The sequence below is a fragment of the Schizophyllum commune genome (genome assembly GCF_000143185.2).
Source record: "Schizophyllum commune H4-8 unplaced genomic scaffold SCHCOscaffold_7, whole genome shotgun sequence".
In the NCBI taxonomy this organism is placed as follows: Eukaryota; Fungi; Basidiomycota; class Agaricomycetes; order Agaricales; family Schizophyllaceae; genus Schizophyllum; species Schizophyllum commune.
In genome coordinates this window covers 2,058,274-2,083,033 of record NW_026089544.1, presented here as the reverse complement: position 1 = coordinate 2,083,033, position 24,760 = coordinate 2,058,274, and the positions used below count along the sequence as shown (strand labels likewise).

General features: G+C 58.0%; 9 protein-coding genes and 1 non-coding gene across 10 annotated transcripts; 4 read left to right on the top strand and 6 right to left on the bottom strand.

Annotated features, from left to right (window-relative positions):
- Positions 1 to 177: 177 nt before the first annotated feature.
- SCHCODRAFT_02629910 (Creatinase/aminopeptidase) lies at positions 178 to 2,367 on the bottom strand. Its single transcript, XM_003031175.2, has 7 exons — positions 2,297 to 2,367; positions 2,178 to 2,245; positions 1,446 to 2,128; positions 1,053 to 1,396; positions 696 to 1,000; positions 366 to 604; positions 178 to 321 (listed from the first exon to the last, which is right to left on the bottom strand). Exons 1-6 carry the CDS (start codon positions 2,307 to 2,309, stop codon positions 386 to 388), a joined length of 1,632 nt encoding a protein of 543 aa, XP_003031221.1. The 5' UTR covers positions 2,310 to 2,367; the 3' UTR covers positions 178 to 321; positions 366 to 385.
- A 122-nt stretch (positions 2,368 to 2,489) lies between these two features.
- Positions 2,490 to 5,566, top strand: SCHCODRAFT_02629906 (uncharacterized protein). The gene is made up of 8 exons (XM_003030786.2): positions 2,490 to 3,129; positions 3,185 to 3,273; positions 3,327 to 3,547; positions 3,598 to 4,093; positions 4,152 to 4,546; positions 4,607 to 4,757; positions 4,809 to 4,883; positions 4,937 to 5,566. Exons 1-8 carry the CDS (start codon positions 2,862 to 2,864, stop codon positions 5,318 to 5,320), a joined length of 2,079 nt encoding a protein of 692 aa, XP_003030832.2. The 5' UTR covers positions 2,490 to 2,861; the 3' UTR covers positions 5,321 to 5,566.
- On the bottom strand, positions 5,485 to 6,436 carry SCHCODRAFT_02327474 (uncharacterized protein). Its single transcript, XM_003031176.3, has 3 exons — positions 6,382 to 6,436; positions 6,300 to 6,325; positions 5,485 to 6,249 (listed from the first exon to the last, which is right to left on the bottom strand). The coding sequence occupies exon 3, from the start codon at positions 6,207 to 6,209 to the stop codon at positions 5,568 to 5,570; it is 642 nt and encodes a 213-aa protein (XP_003031222.1). The 5' UTR covers positions 6,210 to 6,249; positions 6,300 to 6,325; positions 6,382 to 6,436; the 3' UTR covers positions 5,485 to 5,567.
- A 337-nt stretch (positions 6,437 to 6,773) lies between these two features.
- On the bottom strand, positions 6,774 to 7,476 carry SCHCODRAFT_01190579 (uncharacterized protein; the record flags this gene model as incomplete). Its single annotated transcript, XM_003031177.2, has 2 exons — positions 7,073 to 7,476; positions 6,774 to 7,015 (listed from the first exon to the last, which is right to left on the bottom strand). Coding segments are annotated over exons 1-2 (360 nt in total), but the record flags the coding sequence as incomplete, so codon positions are not given.
- A 948-nt stretch (positions 7,477 to 8,424) lies between these two features.
- On the bottom strand, positions 8,425 to 8,830 carry SCHCODRAFT_01097110 (uncharacterized protein; the record flags this gene model as incomplete). The annotated part of the gene is made up of 2 exons (XM_003031178.2): positions 8,425 to 8,702; positions 8,782 to 8,830. The coding sequence occupies 2 exons, from the start codon at positions 8,828 to 8,830 to the stop codon at positions 8,425 to 8,427; spliced, it is 327 nt and encodes a 108-aa protein (XP_003031224.1).
- A 484-nt stretch (positions 8,831 to 9,314) lies between these two features.
- SCHCODRAFT_02702451 (uncharacterized protein) lies at positions 9,315 to 13,322 on the bottom strand (the record flags this gene model as incomplete). The annotated part of the gene is made up of 6 exons (XM_050346957.1): positions 9,315 to 10,463; positions 10,518 to 11,365; positions 11,418 to 11,635; positions 11,690 to 12,667; positions 12,722 to 13,019; positions 13,073 to 13,322. The coding sequence occupies 6 exons, from the start codon at positions 13,320 to 13,322 to the stop codon at positions 9,315 to 9,317; spliced, it is 3,741 nt and encodes a 1,246-aa protein (XP_050199764.1).
- A 227-nt stretch (positions 13,323 to 13,549) lies between these two features.
- On the top strand, positions 13,550 to 16,981 carry SCHCODRAFT_01127902 (uncharacterized protein). The gene is made up of 6 exons (XM_050341076.1): positions 13,550 to 13,822; positions 13,873 to 14,194; positions 14,249 to 15,049; positions 15,101 to 15,303; positions 15,352 to 16,052; positions 16,104 to 16,981. Exons 1-6 carry the CDS (start codon positions 13,582 to 13,584, stop codon positions 16,497 to 16,499), a joined length of 2,664 nt encoding a protein of 887 aa, XP_050199763.1. The 5' UTR covers positions 13,550 to 13,581; the 3' UTR covers positions 16,500 to 16,981.
- Positions 16,982 to 17,062: 81 nt separating this feature from the next.
- On the top strand, positions 17,063 to 20,563 carry SCHCODRAFT_02545374 (uncharacterized protein). Its single transcript, XM_003030788.2, has 5 exons — positions 17,063 to 17,678; positions 17,729 to 18,295; positions 18,348 to 19,238; positions 19,291 to 19,786; positions 19,837 to 20,563. The coding sequence occupies exons 1-5, from the start codon at positions 17,148 to 17,150 to the stop codon at positions 20,424 to 20,426; spliced, it is 3,075 nt and encodes a 1,024-aa protein (XP_003030834.1). The 5' UTR covers positions 17,063 to 17,147; the 3' UTR covers positions 20,427 to 20,563.
- Positions 20,564 to 20,829: 266 nt separating this feature from the next.
- SCHCODRAFT_02581797 (P-loop containing nucleoside triphosphate hydrolase protein) lies at positions 20,830 to 24,019 on the top strand (the record flags this gene model as incomplete). Its single annotated transcript, XM_050343921.1, has 14 exons — positions 20,830 to 20,991; positions 21,047 to 21,062; positions 21,118 to 21,222; positions 21,278 to 21,460; positions 21,512 to 21,695; positions 21,741 to 21,822; positions 21,877 to 22,029; positions 22,086 to 22,263; positions 22,326 to 22,548; positions 22,605 to 22,630; positions 22,680 to 22,986; positions 23,039 to 23,240; positions 23,292 to 23,372; positions 23,429 to 24,019. The coding sequence occupies 14 exons, from the start codon at positions 20,830 to 20,832 to the stop codon at positions 24,017 to 24,019; spliced, it is 2,493 nt and encodes an 830-aa protein (XP_050199762.1).
- SCHCODRAFT_t129 lies at positions 23,938 to 24,040 on the bottom strand. The gene has a single exon. It is a non-coding gene; the product is annotated as a tRNA-Gly (tRNA).
- Positions 24,041 to 24,760: the final 720 nt, after the last annotated feature.

The window sequence follows — 24,760 nt, the reverse complement described above, 5'->3', positions numbered from 1 at the left end:
AACATATCCTGTCCGGCCCTCTGCAGAGAGCTTCACACGCCCAAACTCGATTTGTCCGGTGTTTTCAGAGACATTTTCCGTTCCGAGGCTCAAACTTGTCCGGCATCTGACATAAACCTCCACGCCAATAAGCAGGGGTCCTAGGTCAAGTTGTGCTCAGCACGTCAAGAATCAAAAGCGGATTCTTATCCGGTACGATTAATGGTCACTCGCGAGACGCCATCGAGTTCAACGGTCTTGCAGCCAAGGACTGGACATGCCCTTCTATACACCGACGTAGATATCCTTCGATACATGCTGTTATACATACACTTCACTAGACTTCAAAGGTCAGTCGTTGTAGCGAGCAAGATGTGCGTACTTACATTGTACAACCATCCAAGGATTACAGCTCCCCAGAGCATACCCCCTCAACCCATTCCACGTCCGACTTCACCGTCGTCAGGTTCTCGTACCCGTTCTTCGTGATCAGCACGCAGTCCTCGATGCGCACCCCGCCCATGCCCTCGTACTTCTTCAGAACGTCATAGTCGATGTACTCCGACCGCTTCTCGTAGATGGGCGCGAGGAGGTGCGGGTGGAAGTAGCAGCCGGGCTCGACGGTCTGCAGCGATGGTCAGCACTCCGCTTACGAGCTGAACCCTTTCCCCCTCCACGACACTGCGGCTCCGCAACACGAAGAAGTCATCACTCACCACGACCATCCCCTCTTCCAAAGGAAGTCGCAGTCTCAGGTACTCAAACAGCGCCTTCGGCCCCGTCTCCTCCGGCGTCAGCTGAAGTAGCGAGTCGTTGACCGCAGGCTTCGACGCGCTCGGCACATCGTGCACGTCCATGCCGAGACTGTGCCCGAGCCCGTGCGGGTAGAAGGGCCAGCTGAGGCCGAGGTTGAAGACGACGGCTTCGAGATCGTCGTTGGAGAGCTGCTTGTCCGCCGGGCACTTGAAGATGCCGAGCTTGATGAAGCCGTTGACGAGGACGCGGTGCGTGAGGGCGTGGACTGCAGAAAGAGTTAGACGTGGGCTGTACTACTGTCGAAGGGAGAAACGAACCTTTGTCCCAGTGCACACCCGGCTCCAGGATCGCGAACGCATCTTTCTGCATCTGGTGCACGAGCTTGTAGATCTCGCGCGCCTCGGGGCTGAATTTGCCGCCATTACCCACGGGCATCGTGCGCGTGATATCCGCGGCGTAGTTCGACCACTCGCAGCCGGCGTCAATGAGGAGGACCTGCGGGAGGAGGGACTGGTCCTGCCCCTGCGCGAACGCCTGCTTGTTCGAGTGGTCGTGCGGGTCGACAGGGCCCCAGGCAAACTCGCGGTCGTTGCAGCAGTAGTGGAGGGTTGAGGCGCGGTTCGAGGCGGCGACGATGGGGAGGTAGGCTTGGTGGATCGCGCTGGAGAGACATCAGCTTGAGTGAGGTGGGTAGTAGGACGTGTGCTCACCCTTCTCGTCGCGTGGAGGCGACGAAGATTGCTTCCGCCTCGGCCTCCTTCTCAATTAGCCAATCCCCGGGGAGGAGAGGGCGATCGGTGCCTGCGCCTGCTCCCCGCTCGACCAGGCCCTTGACAGCTTTCCCAAGGACGCGCATGACGACCTCATGCGCGCGCGAGCTGATTGCATTGGCTTTGCGGATCAAGGCGACCTCTTCCTCGTCCTTGACCAGACGCGCACGGTGTAGGGCAGGTAGGAGATATGCATCCGTGATCGCGCCGTCGCTCTTCATGATCATGTCTGCATACTCCTCGCGGAGGAAGGGGAAGAGCGGCGACGCGCGCGGTAGGGTATGGAAGAGGGCTTCCGGGAAGGCCTTCAGCAGAGTCGCGATCGCATCCGGGAGTGTAGAAGTGTAGTCTACTTTCGTTACGTCGTGCGTTTGCTTCGCTGCCTCTGCGGTCGGGGGAGGGATTGACCACATGATGTCGGCGGGCTCAGTAGGCGGGATAAAGAGGTCTACAGTGGGCATGGTCTCGAACGAGGTTCCGAGCTGGAAGGTGGATAGCAAGTGCGCGGAAGGGACATTGCATCCAGTCACATAGTAGAAGTTGGACTCTTGTCGGAAGTGCATCTCGCGATCGGTGTCATTGCGGTATGGCGTTACTTCTCCTGCGAGTAAGAGGACTTGAGGCTGATGTATGCGTAAGTTTGAGGAGTAGCAGATGGACATTTCGGCGCACCTTTGCCTGTTCTGAAGGCGGTAGCGCCTTGACTATCTCCCCGAAGACCTTGAGCACATGCTTCTGAGCTGATCGGCATCAGGACTCTCCAGGTAGCAGGCAATTGCGGTGATAGTCACCCGGGTACACCATGATGGCAGGAAGAGACCAAGGATTCGAGCCTCAGATGGTCGAGGGAGGACGAACGGAGTGCCTAGCGTCACAAGCAGCGGACGTATCGGTCCGAGGTCAGGCCCCGTCCGGTCCGGGGAAAGGCCGGGCTTGTCACGGTTCATGTGTAACTGTCACGGTGCACGCGAACGGTTGCTGTCGCCTTGTCAAGATGGCAACCGTCGCGCGAGGAACAAGTTCGATCTTCATTATGCATCTGTTCCTCATCAGAATCCACTCCCCTGGGCCCCGCCCCCTTATAAGGTCCCGGGTGGTTATCGGGAAGGTCGCCTAGCTTGCCCCAGCCCACCACCCTCCACAACTGCGTTTCGTTCTTCTCGACGCCGCGCGTCTTTTGCACTTTCATTCGCTTCTTCCGGACCAGGTGTCGCCCTCTCCGTTGCTCACTCGCTTTATCTGCTGCCTCTCCTTTTTGAACGCCTTTTTTCTACAACTTCCTCGCCTTTAGCGCCCCTCAGCTTCAGCTCGACAAGTTCAATCTAAACCCAGTCCCCTCACCTATCAACCGACACAATGCTTTCGCCCATTCTCCTCACCGTGGCACTTGCCCTCTTCTCTGCTCCTTCCGCCGTCGAAGGCCGCATCCGTTGGATGGAGCGGGATGACAGGGCTGTCCTCCTTCACCCTCGCCGTTTCGGTCAGGAGCACCCTGCCGTGATCGAGAAGCTCTCGTCTGCCTGCGACGGCGCAGTGTGCGGTAACCTCGCCGGTCAGGCGATTACCCCGCTGCTTGCCGCACAGGGCGAGTGCACTCAGCAGGACATGGCCGACGCAATCATTGGTACGTCCCCCTGTCCATCGACTAACTGAATAGATCAGCTAACATTTTCTCCCAGACGCAAGCCGCCAATTTGATGACGCTACGCAACAGAACATGATCGCCCTCGCGCAGGAGTACCGCCAGGCGGAGAAGAACACGCCCCCTGTATGTCCCTCCCTCACTTCCTTACCCATTCGTGTGCTGACCACCCCCTGTAGGACTTCTCCACGAATCCCCCCGCCAACCGCAACTCGGTCTTCTGTCAGAAGGCGCCGAAGAACGCGGAGCTCAACGGGCTTGTGCAAGCACAAGACCCCGCGAACGACCCTGACCTCTTCTTCGACCCGGCGACGAAGGCGACCGTCCACCTCGGCGACCAAGCCAACACGCAGCCGTTCGGTGGCGCCGCGAGCTCGAGCGGGTCGTCTGACTCCTCTGCGTGAGTTCCTACATACCCAGCGCGATATGCAGCATGCTAACTACCTGCAGCAGCGCCTCCTCCGGCGACGCTTCCGCGTCTGCAACTTCCGCTGGCGCTGCTTCCACTTCCGCGGCGGCTACGACCGCTGCTGCCGCTGTAGCGTCGGCCACCGACGCCGCCTCCTGCGCCGCTCCATCGAGTGTCGACACCGGTGCCGCTGCTGTCGCCTCCGGCAGCAGCTCGTCCAGCTCGTCCTCGACCGGCGCCTCGGGCGACATTGGCGATTTCGGCTCCTGCTCTGTCCCCCAGATCGAGTTCGGCCAGGGCTTCGACAACAGGAAGGAGACTGCCTTCCAGCCCGTCGACAAGGCCTCCTACAACCACGAGTCCGCGCAGAACATGGACATCATCAGCCAGTTCATCTGCGACACGCTCACCAACTCGTGCGGCGCGGACGACACGGCGAAGGCGACGTGCCAGTCGGCCATCGCTGCGTCGAAGCAGGCGGAGGCGAAGACGGGCGGCCAGGCGGACGCTTTCAACGCGGTGTTCGGGATTTCGACTGTGAGTAGCCTCGTTATTTTGGGGGCGCATATGGTTTGAGACTGACTTGGGTGCATAGGACTTCGCCTCGCAGGATGTGATCGACAACCAGGGCAAGGTCGTCTCCGCCGGCACTGGCTCGAGCGGCTCTGCGTCCGCGAGCTCGTCGGCGGACGCTTCGGCGTCGACGTCGTCCTCCGACTCGTCCTCTGGTTCATCGGATTCTTCCGACTCCTCTGATGCGTCTGCCTCGTCCGCGGATTCCTCTGCCACCGCTACCGCTGCGTCGTCCGCCTCGTCTGCCGCGTCCTCTTCGAGCAGCTCCGCCAGCACTGGCGGCGCCGACTTCGGGAGCTGCTCGACGCCGGAGATCGAGTTTGGCCAGGGCTTTGACAACCGCAAGGAGACCTCCTTCCAGCCCGTCGACAAGACCTCGTACGACCACGGCTCCGCGCAGGCCATTGGCATCATCGCGTTCGTTTCATTGCTTTCTACTGTGCTCGTGAACGACAGCTAATCTATCCCTCCTTCCAGTCAGTTCATTTGCGACACGTTGACCAACAAGTGCCAGGCGAACCAGGCCGCGAAGGACCTTTGCAAGCAGGCGCAGGATGCTGCGAACGGCGGCACGGCCAAGACGGGTGGTCAGGCTGATGCTTTCAACGCGGTGTTTGGGACTACTACGGTGAGTACGAGACATGCGAATGGTGGGTAGTGCTGACGAGCGTCCTTGCAGAACTTTGCCGACGTGACGCCCATTGACGACCAGGGCCGCGAGGTCGGCGCCGCTGCGGATGCTAACGCGCAAGTCGTGAGTCCGCCCTTTGCTCAGTACCCATGAAGTGTACTGACAAGTTTTCACAGGCGACTGGCAACAACAGCAACTCTTGCTCCGCCGATAACTCCTCTTCCTCGAGCTCCAGCAGCGCCGCCGCCGCCAGCTCCACCGCCAGCGCCTCTGACTCCACGTCGAGCGCCGCCGCGAGCTCGTCCGATAACCTCCAGACCTTCACCGGCGCGCTCGGCGGCGTCACCGCGCCGACGGTGACCGCAACGGCCGATGGCAAGTTCCAGGTCGAGGGCAACTCGGCGTTCAACAGCCAGCAGAGCGCCGTCGTCCGCTCGTGCGACGTGCAGCACAACAGGTGCGCGAACGCGGCGAACTCGTCTGGGAACCAGGGAGACCTGACCGTCGACGCCTGCGGCCAGCAGCAATCGGACTGCATCGCCCAGGCTGGCGGCCAGTGATTGCTCTCTGATGTACATTGAGCGTTTTAGTGCATACTTTTTCATTGGAATGACATTCGCTTTTGTGGAGGGTATATTCATGCGGGAGATTGACCAAACGCGCGAGAATAACCTTCGATGCACTGCACGTTGACACGCATGAGAGTGGCCCACTTACAATTCCTGACACTTGGGAGGGATGTTAGCCGACCAGGATGAAGTAAAGGGACCTACCGTAGTGGCAGTGCATCAGAGCGTGAGTAGAAGTCTACCAGGAGCTGTGTGCATTCACGATGCTATACGACACAAAGGATTCCGGCAACAGCCGAAGGCTATGACCGCAACACGTGTACTGGCGCATATAAGGCGAGCGACGTCCAGTGCATCCCCAAGCCCCATCGCCGGACGCGATGTCCAACTGACTGCCAATGCCTTGATTGACGAGCAGTCCTCCAGGCAAAGACGCGTAGCTTGCCACACGCTCCTTGCTGCGGAGGAGCACGGTCGTGCTTTCGGATGGCAGCAAGGTCGCTACTGCGGTCACCGCCAACGCTGTCGACCAGACGGTCGAGCTATTGGCAGTGACGGCGAGACTTTCAGCGTCGGGCTCACCGCGTACGATAGCCAGGTCGTGGACATCAAGGACGAGTCGTGGTACACGGTATCGGTCCACGACTTCAAGATGCGCCGCGTCGTCACCAGATGGGACCATGCTGGCTACGGACGTAGGTGAGTGGACTTCAGTCCACCGCGAGAGGGCGCTCGATGTCGATGAAGCCCGAGCAGTCTTGCTGCAAGACGATGACGGGCCGAGGCGTTGCTGCGTACACTCGCTGCGATGCTGCCTGCTGGTGATGCCGCCGTATGTGGCGGAGGCGGCGCACGCTTCGCAGGGGTCGGCCAGTATCATCGTTGTTGTCGCGTGTGTGTGCTAGTTGCTGTTCGTCGCGCTAGACATCCAGTGAACGCTGCATATCGCCTCGAATATCTGATGACTGACCGGAAGGCGAAATTTTTGGAACCCCTCTATTCCGCCGTAGCGTCAATGAGAAGGCTAGAGCAAAAAATGTATTTCTGGTTACACTGTAATAACCCCACCAGTACACGCGCGGATCGGTGTCAAAACTGAGGGAAGCGAAGAGACTGGGCAGTATGAATGTCATTGGGCTCAAGACCCGCATGTACGCACGCACACGACAACGGAGACACCTTCGCGCGTGCCCGACTTCATGGACAGATTGGGCGAGTCGTGGATGGCCTAGAGGACGGCATGTAGCTTGCGCAGGGTCGCGGCTACAGTAATCGAAGGTCTGCCGATGGGATCCAATTTGTGCTTCTCGTCAAGTGATCCTACGACTTTGAGGGGGAAAGGGTGCTCGAAGGCTCCGCATGCGTCCACATGAGCGTGTCCAGGGCACTTGCATGAGTTGGTATGGGTAGGGGAGCAACATTCGCCGTCGTTGACCGCGGCCGCGCGATAAGCGTTGGTGGGAGTAGAAGTCGTTCCGCTGTCGGCACGGTAATCGGATTTTGGTCTGTCGTAAATCAGCCGTAGCCATGGGGGATGCTTTGGCGGAGTAAAGAAAGATGTCGGGCCAGGTTGGCGGTTAGGAGTGCAAGCGGGGAGCGCGCGCTCGACCTTCCTACAGGCCGGGAGCATGAAGAATGGTGTTGTGTACTCGGTAGACCTTACGCAGTCTTTCGCTCGAAGGTAGCCTGGCTGGCGGGCATCATCAGTCGATGTATATCGTTTGAGTCCTCAGTCGCACTCGCCTCCTGCCAGAAGACGCTTCCTGGGCACCCCGCAGTTCCCCGCCTGGCGCGCAATCGCATTGGAGGGCTCTATCGGCGCGGACCGCCCCAAGCAAAAGGGTATCTTCTTCGTATTCATTCTCCTATACTCGGCGTCTTCTGAGCCTTGAGGAGTCGGTAGTCAAAATGGGCCATGAGGTGAAACGATGTCTGCCTGTTTGGCGAGTGGGAAGCTTCGGATATAAGAAGGGTCGACCGGTCGGTGGATGCGTTACGGCGAAGGCCCATAGGACTTGCATAGGATGGCATCGGAGACATGATTGACGTGTCAAAGCACATATCGGCTAGTCAAGCGTCTAGCTAGCAGTCTAGCAGAAGCAAAGGATGAGATTGTCGCGGGACGGGTGATCGACGATCATAGCAAGAGGCAGAATTGGAAGGTCGAAGGAGCGAGAAGGAAATGTTGCTTAGACCGTCGCTGACCATCTCTACACCTTACCTTCATGCAGTCCCGCTCAGGCGCAGTCCCTTCAACGACTACGCTTATCTTCGTTGTGGCGCACTGAATCAACGTCCAATGTTTGTCGGGACAATCAGACGAGCACATTCCGGCGTGCGCGGCGGCTTCTGGTCGAGGTGTGTTCCTCGTATCTGGTGGAACCACGAAGATGGACTGAACAGCCCTACGCATCATTGTATAGCGTTCCTTCAACGCCCTCGGCATCCTATGGTGGCCTAACTGCTACCGCAAAGCGGTCGGGCGCCCTTGGTGTCGCCCTCAAGACACGGGCAGCGATACTTTGCGCGGCACGATTGTACCCTCAATGACATCTGCTCGTGCTGCATCCCGAATCAAGCTGGGAGTATGACTGCTTGTTGTACACAGGTCTACGACATGAGCGGTACGTCCCCTTGCTGCTCTACTCTCGAGATGCACCAAGCTAGGCGTGTCTGCAGTGCACTGAAGACCTATGTCCGGGAGACATAGTGCGAGGGCGGCCCGCGACGACATCGTCGAAGAGATTGCCTGGCATCATCCACGTATCGTGCGATGCTATGGTGTAGATGATCCCAGCGCGCCCGCACTGCGCGCGCAAGGGAGACGTGAATGAGATCAGCCGTCAGGCAAGCGCAATTCAGCATGACGCGACTGGTCCTTTTTGAACGCCGGCCATGGAATAAGTACGGTACGTGGTGTGCATACCGTTGCTGTGCATGAAGCTTATCCTCGGATAGTCCCTCATCTGCGAAGACGGCGTGAACTACTAGCGCATGGTTGTCCCCTCCACTCAACCGAACGAGACCGTATTCCTTCGTCGTCAAACAAGTTCATCCTGCAATACAGACCGCGCAAGCTCGCCATCGTTACCTCGTCATGGAAGACCGCCTTCAGCTCCTTGAACGAAGGTCATCTCCCGGTCTAGGCGAAAGCTGTCGAGGCTCCAGTCACGATCGCTGGGCCGTTCACTCACATCGAGTCTGTTCGCGGCCTTGGCCTCTGCAAGCAGCGCATCAGCATCGTCAGCGTCGTCGGGCTTCCCATCTCGCTCATCGACGATTCCACCTTCAGCTGCATCGTCAAACAACGTCGACGTTGCTTCGGCATCTGCGTCGGGCGCCGCCCTCGCGTCTGGGGTCGAGTTGCGGTCGGCTAGGGATCCTTTATCAGCGCCTTCTCCGCGACCTTCGAGTGGACCGCTTGATCCTGTTGCCGGATGGTCTGCACGAACACGATGTACGGCTGCGAGACGTAGATTCGGGCTGAGGTCGGAAACCCATGGCGGACGAGTGCGCTACGGCTCCGGTTTGTGCTCGTAGTTACCATAGTATAGCAATATACATTCAACACGCCCAACGTATGCGATAACAGCCGTCGCAGACGGTATGTAAAGCAAGACAAGCAGTAAGTAGTATGTGTTCATATTTCCGAACCGATCCTGTAAGAGCTACGAGTCCGGGGTCGACGACGACAACAACAGAATGAGGGTGTGGACTGTACAGAACGAGAGCACGAGAGACGGTACGTAAGAGGGGACAAGGCAGCGGTCCTGGAGAGCATATAGATAAACCAAAGAGATGGAAGGTAAAGTTATACAAGCGGTAGCGAGGGTATAGAAGAGGGAAAGAGGAGGAGATGGAGAATGCGTCCGTGCTCACAAACAGGTAGTAGTGCAGTCCAGTCGCAGGGAAGATGACCGTTCGTCGGTATATAGATGGGCATGAGCTGCCAGCGCAGCGCGCGAAGGCCTGCCTCCCGCCTGACTTAAGAGATGAATCTCGGCTTCTTCCAAGGGCTGCCAGTGTCATTGTAGGGCCCGACGTCGCCATCGGAGTCCAAGTCAATCTGCTCTGCCATCCGCTTCGGCGTCCTAGCAGACTCGGACGAAGCGTGACTGTACGCATAGGACGCAGGAATGACGAGGGTGGAAGGGCCCGCGGCGGAGGAGTCGCTGTACGAATAGTGGTGGAGAGCCGGCGGCGTCATCGAGGAATGCGAGAGGGCGTCCACGGACGCGGATGCGCGCGAGTGCGAAGGATAGGGCGGGTGAGATGGACCAGCGGCGCCCAACAGAACCGAATTGAAAAACGACTGGCCGGCGTTATACGACTGGCCGCCCGCGTAGGACGACTGTCCCGTGTCCCCAGATGCGACTGTGGCCGTGTCCGGCGGTCCGACGTCAGATCCCGGGTCCTGGTCGTAAGGCGGGAAATACGAGGACAAGTCAGAGCCGTTGACGCCGGCGATAGGTAGTTCGTCCATGGTACCACCGCCGGATGCGCTGCGAGGTACGTCGAGGGGTGCCACTGAGCGTGCGCTGCGAGGTGCGGCAGGGCGTGCCACAGAGCGTGCGCCGCGAGGTGCGGCAGGGCGTGCCACAGAGCGTGCGCTGCCCCTGCCGGTGTGCTTCTTCTTCCCCTGCGCCTCCTCCTGTTCCTTCCCCTTCGCCTCTCCCTGTATCTTCCCGTCGCTCTTTTCAATCTTGTTTTTCCTAGGCTTCACGTATCCCTTCGGCACTGGGTCGACCTTCTGGCCCGTGTGCACCGACGGGTGCTGGACCGATTGCAATTGCTCCCGCTTTGCCTTATCCTCGAGCTTTTTTCTATGGTATTCCTCCCGGGCGAAGCGCTCTTTGTCCATCTCGAAGCCGTTGATCATGTTCGCAGGCGCAACTTGGTTGAAGATCGTTCTGAAGTGTTCGAAGTTCAGCTCGACCAATGGACTTGCGCATGGGTTCGCTGTTCTGGCATGGTCAGCGAGTTGCGAAACCCCCGGGAAGATCGCGACAGCGCAAAGAGCGCTGTACTCTCCGGCCAAGGCTGTGCGATCCGGCAGTGTCTTCAGCGCATCGAGGGCGTCGGAATGGTTCCGTAGCGAGCCTTCTTTCTGTGGTTCCTTCTGACGATGGGCAGACTGAAAGTCGTTGTGAGTTCATAAGCACGACACGTCAACGGGACGGCCACTCACTCTCGAAAGGTACAGGCGTTCCGGAGTTACAGACCATATGGCGTCCTTCATACTCTCCCCCTTAACCTGATAGCGTCTCGTTTTTGATTTCCACTCGGGAGTGAGCAGCTTGGCCTGCAGAAGGAGCCAGCACAGCTTTTTGCCGTTCAGGCGCAGGATCGCTATGAGGTCGGGGCCCATATTCGTGTCGGGAAAGAGGAGTGGGGTCGGTGTCTTCTTCAGCCAATCCAAGGTTTTCTCGAATTTCCGTTTGTCACGCTCCTCATCGCTAGCGTTGTTGTTTGCGATGTCATTACTGGCAGTGCTGACGCCTAATGTGACGCTCGGCCTGCGAACATGGGGGTTGTGCCTATCGCACACGGGGCCAACGACGTCAGTCCCGTTTGCGCGCACGACACCAACCAATTCAGCACGGCAGGACATCAGTTCCGCGAAGTCGCTGGCCTGCTCGGCCACGATGTTGAAGACACTGGAAAGCTCAGGTTTGTTGGAGAAGAGCTGCAAAAGACAATGTGCCAGGAAGTTCTCCCATCCGTCGCTACTGGTCTTGGTGATAGACGTGCCGACTTTAGTCGCGAAGTGATAGTAGGCGGCGAGCCGAACATGCTTCCCGAGGTGCGTGGCCAGTCGCAGGATCATCAGCGGCTCGTTGATCTCAGCGCTCTGAGGCTGCCTGACGCTGGGCTCAGGCTGGTCCAATAACTGGATCAGCGATGCATAACGACCAAAGCCCACCTCCACCAAGATCGCAGAATCGTCCGAACTGAGGTTAATGTCGGCTGCCGAGCGTAACAGGTAGCTATGAACCATGGGGCGAACGACGTCCAAGATCGTCGCGCGCTTTTGGCCTGGCAAGCAACAATCAGTATTACGGTGCTCATTTCACTTCATCATACGCACTATCTTCATTGAATGTCTTCATGTCAACCAAGTCAACATGATGTATAGAGGCCCTTATGCCGTCCAGCTGATATTCAGGCTCGTGTGCAATCAGATCCTCCGCATCCGTCGGCACGTAGCCCTCAGTGTATGCGTAGACGAAGCTATTCAGGAGCTGGTGCGGAGAACGTAGCCCATTGCCCATGAGAAAAAAGATGAACTGCGCTGTAAAGCGATACCTTGTCAAGCGTCAGTGCAAGAAAATGTGTAACAGATGGACCTCGGTCACATACCGGCCGGGAAGCCAAGTGAGGATTCGCTGAAGAAGCCTCTTGCCGGATGCACTACGCAGGTATGCCGGGGGCAGATACCGCCGCGTGTACGCTTCCAGCGCGTCGATAGTAGTCAAGCCACCCGTGAAGCGCACCGAACGTGGCTCACAGTTTCCGCGCTGTCCAGCGCTGAGGACATTCTCATCAAAATCCGTATGGGAGACATTCGTGCCAGTTGGCACAACAAAGACTGATGGTCGCGCCGCTGTACGCTCCATGACATTCACGAGGATAGCACGGAAGAGAGATCGACACCGAAGTTCCCCGGTATTCTCGTCCATCACAGTTGCCGAGCGAAAGGCATGCTTGAACCGACTCGTTACGGCTTGAACTTCATCCATTATGATGTAAAACGGCCCCTCCAGTATAGAGGACCCGGGGAGAAGACGCGATCTAGGCAATATGGCACCTTGTTCAGACGGGGTCAATACTTCCTTGAAGGACGTCCGGACCATGGCAGACAGAGCCTCTGAAGTGACGGACGAACGAGAAGCCACCTCGAGGATGTCGTGAGAGAGGCGAGAGAAGATATCCGTGCCACGGTGATGGGGAAGTATTCTCGGGTCGAGCTGCAGCATAAGCCAGCGCGTTCGAAAGTCCACTTCCTGCGCAGGCGAGAATTCGGCAGGTAGTTCTGCAAGAAACGAGCGAAAAATTGCGAAACGGGCTAGGAGGACGGCGTCGACACGGAGACCCACGATTCTGTGATTTTTATCCACATAAGTCGATTGGGCCTCCGCGCCGATTTCGGATGCGGGGTCGACGTGAGACGTGAAGCCCGTTGTGCCGAGCAGGTTCCTCAAAGCGTTCGTCCAGTCGTCTGACCCCACACCCTTCGCCCCCTTCGCCTTCGCCATTGTGAAGTAGAAGCCCCAATGTCGAGTGAGGCCTTCTAAGAGAGTTCGAGTTTTACCAGAACCCGACGCATTGCACACATCACTGCGCATGGTAAGTAAAGGCCAAGAACCCCGGATCGCAGACGAGGCGACTTACATGAAGGTCTGACTAAATATACCCTCAATGCGTTGTCCGACATCCTCCTGAGCGGCGTAACAGCCGAGTTGATGCACAAGGAGGTTAGGGAGGTTGCGCTCGCTGGTGATGCAGGGGACATGCAGTTGTCGGAAGAAGGCATCGTACTCTGGTGGAGTGCCTTCGGGAGGCTGCCACGTGTCAAAAGTAACACCGCCGTTCACCAATTCTCTCATGTCTTCCTGCAAAGCGCTCTTGAATTCTTGGATGAGTTTCTCGATGGCCTGTATATCGACATGCGCTCCGCGATGAATGGAGACTGTGTATGCACGTGTTGAATAAGGAGCAATGAAGGGTAGATGGGCATCGTACATTCGTTCCTCAGCGCTGTATAATCCCCCGTTCTCCACGCCTTCCGAGTCAGAGTCTGAAGTGTCGGGTTATGATCTATGAGGTCGAAGCAGTGATCGAAGTCATAGATTTCAACCGCCTTCGCGAGGCTTTGGTCTCTCCAGACTTCGCACAGAACGCCTGCTAGCGTGGACTCGTCTTTGGCGTTCGGACTCAGTCTCGCGAGGAGGCGGTCATGGACAACCTTATCGGGAGTGGGATGCGCCGCCATAAGAAGAGTGGGAGGAGTCCAGGATCGACGAGTAGAATATGCTGCGATGGGATATCGTGTCAGAGTAGTTACCAGGGCGACTGCGACTCTGACCGTTGTCGCCTGTTTTGAAGTGTGTGGTTAAGTTGATTGGAGAAGGACGTGGCGTTGATCACGTGCGACGACGTTGATTGAGGCCGGTTGATCCGCTGTCGAAGTTGGTTGCAAGTTGAACTTCAAGTTGCTGGCCGCCATCGTCGCTGATGGCCATTGGTGCAGGATGTCATCCCCGGAAATCATGGACATACTACGGGAAGTATCAGGCAAATTGACCCCTGAAAATGCCCCCGCCACCCTCTCGAGCATCCTAGGTGTCCTCTTCCGCCATCGCTTTCAACCCCCGGACCCAGATTACACGTCCGAGAGTGCTTGTCGCGGCCTTCTCGAGACCCATCCTAGCCTATATTCCCTCCTGGAAAAAGCTGCAGCGGAGAAAGACGACAGCAGCTTATGGGCCTGTGGTATGTGACGCGTTTTGCATGACGCGCAAGCTTACGACCAAGCCTCGGAGATGTTCTTGCATTTCAGGGCGTCGAATTACGCACTCGTAGGCCCATCGGTCGCGCGGAAGCTACTGCTGAAAGAGAGTTGGGGGAATTGCTCAATCGACTTCGCGAGTCTATATCTGCCTTTGCGAATGCTCCTTCGCCAACCGAGCGGTGGAGTGCACCGCCCTCCGACTCCCCCTCGCCCTACTCAGATTTCATCTCTTCGCTTCGAATGATCAACATGGGACCCAGCCGCCCTTGCATCCTCATTCATGAACTTGGACAACACGTCGACCACAGTGTTTCTGATGTTCTGCGCAATCTCTTCACTCCGGGACAGCACGTGTACGTTCTCACCTCTTCAATATGCGTTCTCTCAGGAATGCTCATGCTACGTAGCTTGTATGTCAATGCATTCGGCACTGGAAAAACTCGCCTCATCTTCGAAGGCCTTTGTCGTCGCTGGGGTTTCTACATTCCTTGCGCACTGGGCTCTGACCGTCTTGGCTCTGTTGACATGCAGATGTGCCTCGACATGGACATGTCGAGAGCTTACGGCTTCCAAAGATTGTCTCCATGGTCAGACGCTGCCGTGGCGCGGAACCGCGATGTCGCGCAGTACGCTTTCTCGCGCGTGTTGCTGACCAGGTTGATCATATTCAAGATATTCCTGGACGAGCTGGCCGACAAAAAGGCTCCGGACGCCCCTCTGCGCTGGTTACTCCTCCAAGTTCTCACACAAAAACTGGAGCCTTTCGACATCTTTGATGATGTTACGAGAGTGCTGTCGCAAGTCTCGGACTTCTATATCGACGACATGACTTCCGACTTACTGCTCGATATCAAAGCGAGGTTAGACGGATCGGAGACCGCCCTCTTCTGCGTTTTGGACAGCTGCGAAGCCGCTAGCAGGTTATATACGAGCGGAGCGTTTGGTGCGGGGACTACGTTTTTGCGCGAACTAGTGCGGGCCTCGGAAGGCCATGATGGTCTTGCCATCATCCTCTCTGGATCGTACATCAACCTCGAGGCCTTCCAAGATTCCGGCCCAAGGCATTACACCGTTTATTCCAACACCGGCGCTCTGCTGGATCGAGATGCTCAACGACGCTATATACAAAGATATCTCCCCCCTACCCTAGCCCAGTCCACCGTCGGAAAAGAACTCCTGAAGCGCTGCTGGCAATGGCTCCGTGGTCGGTATGTACTTCTCAGGCGTGGTCCATCGGATTCTGACCGAAGCTCTTTCAGCTTCGGCTTTACAGCGTCCTTCGTAACATGTCTCTTGACGACAAAATTCGAACACCCGCTCCTTCTACTCGATTTTTTCATCGCCACGGTGATGTGCATAGAGCCGCCGCACGTATCGCAGTCCGACCTGCAAGCCTTGCAAACGCCACGCGACACCGTATTTATATCCTATAAAGGACGTGAACATTCTGGACTCTCCGGCGGTAAGACTACTGTTTTCAGCAACTACCACAATGCTGATAGGCCATCAGATAGGCAGGCATTGCTGGCTGCTCGCTTCGCCCTGTTCAAAATTATCCTCACGGGCGAAGACTGCGTCAGGTTCTCCGGCAGTTGCAGCTACCCACTTGTCGTCCACGGTGTCGCACATTTCACGGACTCTGCCGGTAGGGAGGCGATGATTCACGAGCCAGCCGTGCTAATGCCTTTAAAATCAATCATCTTTCCCAAGTCGAACCCCATGCATGGCTTCTATCCTGATGAGCTAGCCGCCCTCCTCACCAAAGCGCCGTCGCATGACGCGCATCACCTTGTATTCATCATGACCGTCATGCGCGCTCTCGAACAGCGCGCCCATCGCCTCAATGAGCTCTTCCAATTCGCTGGGATCGACCCGTCCTGGACGGAGCAGACGGTGCAGCTCGTGCGAGTCTTTCACCCGGGCGGCGGCAGGAGCCCCCACGCTCGGGTCTACAAATCGGCCTTGTCGAGCATGTCTCGCGAGACCACCTGGGCGACTGACTCGGCGGAATGGCTGAGTCACGAAGCCAAGGCGCCGTTCTGTCTCTCGTCCGGCTTCAGCCACGCTGATGTCCTGTTCGTGCTTCGACTCGAGGACGGTCGCTTGCTGTACGTGGCACTCGCCGTCCTGTTCAAGAACGCACACGTCGAGGCCGACGCAGCAAAGATACAAGCCAAGTTCGCACAACTGGCGCCTCATAAGCTTTTCAAGGTGCTCCCTTTTTCCTTCTCCCTGCATTGTCCGCGAGCTAACGCGCGCCAGCTCGGGAGGACCCGCTCGTCGAAGACGAGTGGCCTGCGTTTGCATGACCTGCCGAGGAAGGTCGAGGAGGCGGGCGACCCGCCCTTGCTGCGGCTCGTCGCCACCTATCCGTATGAGATGGACATCAACGAGATCAAGCCCGACGGGCTGGCGCACCCCATCGCCGCCGTGCGTACGACGAACCTGCGCGAGTATGCGCAGACCATCGACCTCAAGGACGTCATGCGGCGCCTCGAGAATGTCATGACCGTTCCGCGGGGGAGCAAGCGGAAGGCTACGAACGCGGTGCCGCCGCCCGTGGGCACAGCCAAGCGGCCACGGACGCGTTCCGTTACCGCGAAGGCGGAGGCCGCGAGGGGGCGCAGGGGGCCGCCTCAGCGGCGGACGATGCGGTAAAGGCAGGCGTCCTCGAGGGCAGCTTGTGTTCAGCGCCACCGTCACCGCCATCGAGCAAGATGCGATATCCGCGCTGCGCGGGCGACAAAGGAGATACTTATGCTTGGGATGATCATTCAGTTTGGTCCTTTTGGGATACGCTGCGAGCTCAAGGCTATCGATCGCGCGGAGCGCTTTACTCGTACCACTCATGCTAATTCAGCGACCTACGGACGCTCTTTGGATTGTGTTTACTGCGACTTGGAACTTGGTTTCGACTTTTTACTTGGCTGTGTTCTGTACTTGCTTTGTCCACCCTGTGTGCCTCGAAGAGGCAAGCCTCCGTTGCGATGTTACATATCTAGTTGTCCGTCTGCACAATTTATCTATCACCGCTACTTACTACGTTCCCCGCATCGCGTCTCTCAGTCATGCTCATCGTTCCTCCGCTCTCAGACCGGCTCGACAAGGGTAGCGACATATATTACTTATCCTCTTTTTCACTACATGATCAGTCTGCTTGGAGGAAGGGTAACGACAAGTCGAACATGAACTTCCCACGCTTCGGCTAAGGGCGAGGAGCTCACGTGCCCCGAACCTTAATTTTTCCTCCCTTACCATCAGCACATCGCCGCCGCCGTCGCGTACGACGACGAAGATACATCGACGATGGCGCCGTTCTCAAAACCAGAGACAGTTCTAAAGCAGGCGGAGGGCCTTGTCTCCGTCGGCCAATCCTATGCCGCCCTCCAATCACTCACGGAGATGTTCTCCTCGAAGCGCTTCCGCTCGACGCCGCTGACGAGCCTGGAGCCTATCATGAATCGATTCATCGAGCTCTGTGTGGAGCTGCGGAAGGGGAGGACCGCGAAGGAGGGTCTCATGCAATACAAGAACATCGCTCAGAACACCAGCGTGCAAAGCATCGAGGCCGTCGTCACCCGCTTCATCCAGCTCGCCGATAGCAAGGTCAAGGAGGCGCAGGAGAAGGCGGCGACCGTCCAGGTTGCGCTCGACGTCGACGATCTTGAAGCCAGCGAGACCCCGGAGAGCATCTTGCTCGGAGCCGTCAGCGGTGACCAGAGCAAGGATCGGACCGATCGCGCGCTTGTCACACCCTGGCTCAAGTTCCTTTGGGAGAGCTACAGGACGTCGTTGGAGACCCTCAAAAATAATGCGCGTCTGGAGACAATCTACCAGGTGCGATGACTACGCATCGGACGCGCACAGCCATCTCATTCGTACGACAGCAAGTTGCGCAACAAGCCTTTAAGTTCTGCTTGAAGCATCAGCGCAAGGTCGAATTCCGTCGCCTCTGCGAGACCCTCCGTCTTCACTTGGCAAATGTTGCGAAGTATGCGCACCAGACGCACAGCATCAACCTCTCCGACGCGGATACCCTGCAGCACCATCTCGACACCCGCTTCGCTCAGCTGAACACTTCCGTCGAGCTTGAATTATGGCAAGAAGCATTCCGCTCCGTCGAGGACATCCACAACCTCCTCACCCTTGCCAAGAAGGCGCCCCGCCCTGCGATGATGGCCAACTACTACGAGAAGCTTACCAGGATCTTCTTGATGAGCGGGAACGCACTCTATCACGCGGCGGCATGGGGTCGCTACTACTCGATCGTCTCCAGCATTGGTGGCAAGAGTGAGGAGGAGATGTCCCGGCTCGCCGGTCAGGTGCTTGTCAGCGCTCTCGCCGTTCCTGTCGGTCTGCACGAAGTCGAGGAGGTGAAGGGCAAGAATGCCCGCCTGACCGCGTTGCTGGGTCTTAGCAAAATGCCGACGAGGGCTGGTCTTCTCAAAGATGCTGTGAGTGCTGTAATCCATCTTGTTGCTTAAGTCTGCTTACATTCCATCCCAGCTCGCACGCGATGTCCTCAGACTGTCCCCTCAGCCTGTCAAGGATCTCTACAACATCCTCGAAGTGACATTCGACCCGCTTTCCATTTGCAAAAACGTCGCGCCCCTGCTGGACACCCTGTCCAAGCCCGCATCTGATGATGTGCCGAATCCCTACGCCTCTTACCTTCCCCTGCTCCACCGTGCTCTCCTTTCGCGTCTGCTCAGCCAGCTCGGACAGATCTACAGCACCATCCACCTCTCCACTCTCCACTCCCTCGTCGAGCCCCTCGGCGTCCAAGGCGAGCAGGTCGAGTCCTTCGTCGTTGGCTGCGCGCACCGCGGCGAGCTCGGGCCCGGCATCAAGGTCCGCGTCGACCACATCGAGGGCTGCGTCGTCTTCTCCGACACGCCTTTCGTGTCGGGCGAGGACGACGAGATCAAGGATCCGTCCTCGTCGACGACGTACACGAAGGATACCAGCGGTCTCATCCAGACCAGCGTCCGCGACCTTGTGCGCACGCGCCTGAGCGGGGTGGCCGAGTGCCTTTACAAGTCGCTCAACGTCATCGAGCCGCCTGCTGCCGAGGAGAACACGGAGGAGAAGTTCAAGGAGCTCGCTGCGGCCGCCAATGCTGAGCGCAAGGCTCTTCAGCTCCGTCGCGCTGTCGTGCACCGACGCCGTGAGCTCCTCACGGAGCTGACGATGCGCAAGGAGAAGGAGGATCTCAGCCGTCGTGCGGAGCTTACTCGCAAGGAGCGCGAGGCTCGGGAAGCGCGCGCCAAGGAGGAGCTCAAGCGGAAGGAGGCGGAGCGTACCAAGAAAGAGATCGAGGAGATCCGCGCTCAGCAGGCGAAGGAGTACGCGAAGAACCTGGTCGATATGGGCATCTTGAAGCCGGCCGAGGTCGACGTACGTGTCGTCCATATCCTCCGTTGTCGCTCCTGCTAACCTTGGACACCAGAAACTGGAGACGTACGACACGGAGCAGTTGATCACCATCCAGGTCGGGCAGCTCGAGAAGGAGAAGAAGGAGATGAACGAGCGCCTGACGCGGGTCTCGAAGCGCATCGACCACATCGAGCGCGCCTACCGCAAGGAGGAGCGCCCGCTGCTTGCCAAGGACTACGAGCAGCAGCAGGAGACGGATCGCCGCAACTTCGAGGCACTGCAAGAAGAACGCAAGACCAGTGCGCGGCAGGCGCACGAGGAGGCCGTTGCGACGAAGAAGCGGCTCCTCCGCATGCGCGAGGACTACGAGGCGCGGCGCGCGGAGATCCTGGCGCGCAAGGGCGAGGAGTTCTCGAAGCGGAAGGAGGCCGCGGCGCGCAAGATCGAGGAGGAGAAGGCGAAGCGGCGCAAGGCCGTGCTCGCGCAGCGCGAGGAGGAGCGCAAGCGCCTCGAGGAAGAGGAACGCATACGCCGCGAGCAGGAGGAAGAGGAGAGGCGGCTCGAGGAGGGTGAGTCAACCTGTACCTACTCGTTGGCTTTCGTTGCTAATGACACGCAGAGCGCATTGCGGAGGAGACCCGCCTACGCGAGGAGGCCGAGGCCAAGGCGGCTGCGGAGGAGGCCGCCAAGCGTAAGGTGGAGGAGGAGGCTGCGGCACGTCGCGCAGAGCGCGAGAAGGAACGCCAGGCCGCCGCCGAGCAGGCCCGCCTCCAGCGCGAGCGCGAGGAGGAGGCCGAGCGGAGACGCGCCGAACGTCGTGCCGCTGAGCGCGCTGCGCCAGCAGCAGCGTCCGGCCGGCCTTCGATCTTCGGGCGCAATGCGCCCGCCGCGGAGACCGGTGGCAACGCCTGGCGCAGGAGCACGCCTGTGCCGGAGCGCACGGCGAGCCCGGCCCCCGCCGCGCCTACGCCAGTGGCGGCGGAGGCCGCGCCAGCGAAGTACCGCCCTGGTGCGCTTGGCGGCGGTGGCGGCTGGCGCGCGCGCGAGCAAGCGAAGGCTGCTGGTGCCAGCGGCACGCCGTCCCCTCGTCCTGCCTCGCCCGCACAGCCGCCGGCGTCGCCTGCGAAGGCTGATACGCCGAAGGACGACGATGGCTTCCAGACCGTGTCTTCGCGTGGAGTGTGGCGCCCGAGGCGGGGCCGTGCTTGAGGCTGATAAGTAGTGTACGACTTGCACGACGCTGTACGATGGGTATGCTCTCTGTATTGTAGTACACTCATGTATTGTTGCTGCTATCCCTTGCTATGGAATATTCTGACGCACCCCGTCGACCCGACTGCCCCGCTTAATTGTCGCCGTCTGACTTTCCTGGCCTGTCTATCGGTATTGTGTACGGAAGGTACGCCTTATCTTTTCCCTGACTTGTGATGACTCACTCATTTTTGACGCCAGCTATCGGGCCACACCTCGATACCATCGGAACCGCAGACTCGTCCTGACTACGGCTTGCATTTTGCCGACGGCGCATGAACACACAGTATGGTCTTGGGGCTGAACCAGATATAAGCGCGTTATCGTGGCGAAGTCTTCTACAAGACATCCAGCAGCAAAAATGTCCGCCAAGTCAAAAATCGCGCGTCAAGGTCGCGGAGCGAGGGCGGAGAAGCCAAGCGCAACTTCGTCTGTGGGTACTAATGCTAGTACCCCGCAGATTACAGCGACTTCGCAAACATCACGCTTTCATGTGGATACGCTATCTACGCTTGCGAAAGAGGTAGGCCGAACTCCATTCTCAGTGTTGCGATTGTGGTCCTGACCGTCATCCTCAGATAGACCTCAAGGACGGTGGGTCATGGCATTCATGTTGGCACAGGCGTCGTTGCTTATACCGGCAATGAAGTCAATATAACCGTTGGCGATCACGAGATACTGGTTGACGCGCATCTGCGGTTGAAGGAGAGCGTACACTACGGTTTGGTCGGCAGGAATGGAGAGGGCAAGACGAGTATGTTTCGATACATCCCCTGGTGCTTACACGTCTTTGAAACCCCCCTCCCCAGCGTTGTTAAGAGCTATCGCGGACAAGGTCATCCCCGGCATTCCCGAGAACCTGCGTATCTTGCTCGCAGGGCAAGTCGAGTCTGCGCTGGGCGAAATAAATGGGAAGGTCGACGAGCTGACGGTATTGCAAGTCGTGGTCAAAAGCGATAGGAAGCGAGAGGCAGCGCTTAAGGAGTACACCAGTGCGCATCGTTTGAGCGTTCGGATGGCCCTCGCATTGACCTGTCACTCAGTCTTGGAGTCGGTCGCAACGCCTGAAGACGCTGGTCGCGCTATAGCGGAGGTCAATCTCGAGCGTGCGCGTGCGCAACTGACTGTAGCGCGCAAGGTCGCAGACCGAAGAAGCGGTGCGAGGGGCGCAGAAGCCCGTAAAGTGCTCCTGGCGGCCGAGGCAGGCTTCAAGGAGGCAGAGGGAAGGTAAGTCGTTCATTGGGCGTTCTGCATGCTCTGACCAGCTGCCAGAGTTATTTCCCCTGCTCGTGACGCGGATACGCTCGTGGTAGCGCACGCCATGCTGGAGGAGGTAAAGGACGCGTTGTACGCGGTGCGCGACACCACCACTGCACAAGTTCTATGCTCTAAACAGCTTGCTGAATAGCTGGGCTCTGACTCCACAGAGGCCAAGGCGCGCAAGATCCTGCTCGGATTGGGTTTCCGCGCGGATCAGCTCGACGCGCCGTTCACGACACTCAGCGGTGGGTGGCGATCGCGCTGCTCGCTTGCAAGCGTCCTACTGCAAGAGCCTGACATCGTGAGTAACGCATACTCGATACTTGCTATGTCCGCGTCAATTTACCGATCCTCAAGCTTATCCTCGACGAACCGACCAATTACCTGGACATCCCCGCTATCATCTGGCTTCAAAAGCACATTGTCAGCCTTGACGAGACCACGGTGATCATCGTCGCGCACGACCGCGCGTTTCTGGATGAGGCAACGGAAGAGACAATTTTCCTGCGCAGCAAAGCTTTGACTTACTTTGAAGGTGAGCCATCCGTCTTACAAGCCCTCGCCGTCGACAAGAGACGGGGGCTAAACTTGATTCAGGTTCCATCTCAGCAGCTCAGAGAGCGATTGCCAAGAAGCGCAAGGGCGCTATCCGTGCGCGCGACGCACTAGAGAAGAAGCGGATCGCGGTCGAGAAGAGCATCGCGCACGGCGCGAAGATTGCGAGGGAGACGGGCGATGAAAACAAGGCGCGAATGGTGAAGGCTCGGCAGAAGAAGCTCGATGAGCGGTGGGGCGCAGAGGTGAATGAGAAGGGTCATAGGTGCGTATGCTAATGTTGTGCTAGTGATTATGCCGCGCTGATTAACGCACATGTAGATTCAAGCTCAACCGGGATATGCAAGGTATGTAGTGATCGATCGACTGAGAAAACACTTTGGTAACATGCCGCAGGTTTCCATACTGCGAGGCGCGCTGACATCGTTGTCGACTCGCTTGATCCCGCCATAACCCTCCCCTTCATCAACCCCGAGCCCCTGCGCTTTCCCGGCTCCTTATGCTCTCTGTCGAACGTCTCGTTCCGCTATGGACCGCGCCTACCTTATGTACTGAAGGCCGTGACGCTAACAGTGCACCCGGGCGACCGCATCGGGCTCGTCGGCAAAAATGGAGAGGGCAAGTCAACGTTGGTGAAGCTGCTCGTAGGTGAATTGCAGCCGACGCGGGGGGAAGTGACCAGGCATCCAAGGTTGACGCTAGGGTGCGTGTGCGGCTTTGGGAGGTGACATGCATCGTGCTCATGACCATGGCAGGTACTATTCACAACACTCGGTTGAGCAGCTCTCGCGCCCGGAGATGGGCCAGAAATCGGCATTGCGATACTTCATGGAGGAGATGCGAGCGGCGCACAACATCGATGTCGATGAGCAGACCTCGCGCGCGTTCTTGGGAAGCTTTGGGCTCCATGGCAAGACTGCGACCATTTCCGTCGGGATGCTCTCTGGCGGGCAGAAGGTACGTGGCTCTGCTCAACCCATCGGCTTTCGCTCATACGTACACCATCAGGTGCGACTTGCACTGGCCTTGTTGGTTTACCCTGCACCTCACCTGCTCGTGCTCGATGAAGTGTCTACACATCTGGACATGGTGAGAAGCATCGAGTCACGTTCGTCGTGGCGTATGCAGCTAAGTCCACCGCACAGGACACAACCGCGGCGCTCATCAAAGCTCTGCGGGCCTTCAAGGGGGCTGTCGTACTTGTCAGCCATGATCGTCATCTCGTTCACTGCGTTGTCGAGGGCGGGCGTATCCTCCCCAAGGATGAAGGCGATAGTGATGCTAGCGACGAAGAAGAAGAGGCGGAGCCTCCTCCGGGTGGGGTCTATCGGGTTGGTCCAAGAGGAGAGGTCAAGCGCTTGAGGGGGAGCATTACCGAGGTCCGTACCTCCTATTTGTTTGGTCTGTCTAACATTGTCCTGATATTTGACTTTACAGTACACTGGGAGAAGTGCTTGAAGTGTTGTCGCCCATCTGCTATCCACCTCTTCACCCTGTACAGACTTGTACTGATGTGGTCACCGTACATGCGAATCATGAAATACAATGTTGCTAATTCTCACGAGCAGGAAATGGTCTATGTGTGGGGTAATGGTGATACGCGACAGAGGACGACCAGTGTGAAGTTGGTTGTGCCAAGAGAAGGCCAAAAATCTACACCGGACGGGAATCGAACCCGTGCCGCTTGCTTACTAATCAGCGAGTTCGAATCCCGCTTGAATGGAAGGCAAGCATGATAACCACTTCACCACCGGTGTGTATTTGCGAAACCTTACCCAGAGTATGGTGACAGCTACTAGCAGCCCGATCACCACCATACAAACAGGCGTCTCGTTTGTGATCTCTATCTTGACCTCGAATGTCATGTAGGCCAGCTGTTCCACCTCAGATGCGGAGACTCGATATCAGCTCACCCCATGTAGCTTCATGTGACCTCGAACCCCCCGGCCTTGCTAGCGCGCCATGTCTACCAGGCATTCACAATGTGTGCAGCTTCTGCCGTCGGGCGAACTTAGGTCAGGAAGCACTCCCTTCGTGCTCAAGGTGCGTACCAGACGCTTTACTCAGTTTGCGTTTGCTGAACTGCCGTTCGCAGGTGCGAGCGACTGACGTGAAAACGTTTGCTCAAGGAGATGCACACTGCGTGCGGCGAGCGCGTCACCGAAGCCACCACTGAGTTGCATACCCACCCCGATGCCCTCCCCCAGCCGCAGTAGTCGCGCACTGAGTCCGAACTTACCCTTGGATAACCTGGATCATCCGACGCCAGCCTAGAGCATCGACAAGCGCCAGAAACTGCTCGAGCCCGAGAGCGAGGACAAAGGAAGTGCTCCCGACTGGCAAGGCCCCGGATGGCTTCGCGCCGGGATGCGGGCGTCTTTTGTAGGAACCGCTTGGAACTGAAAGAAGGGTGCGCTTATCCTTCCAATCTCACTGGACAACCACTGATCTCAGCCCACAGGGTAATGTGCCGCGCG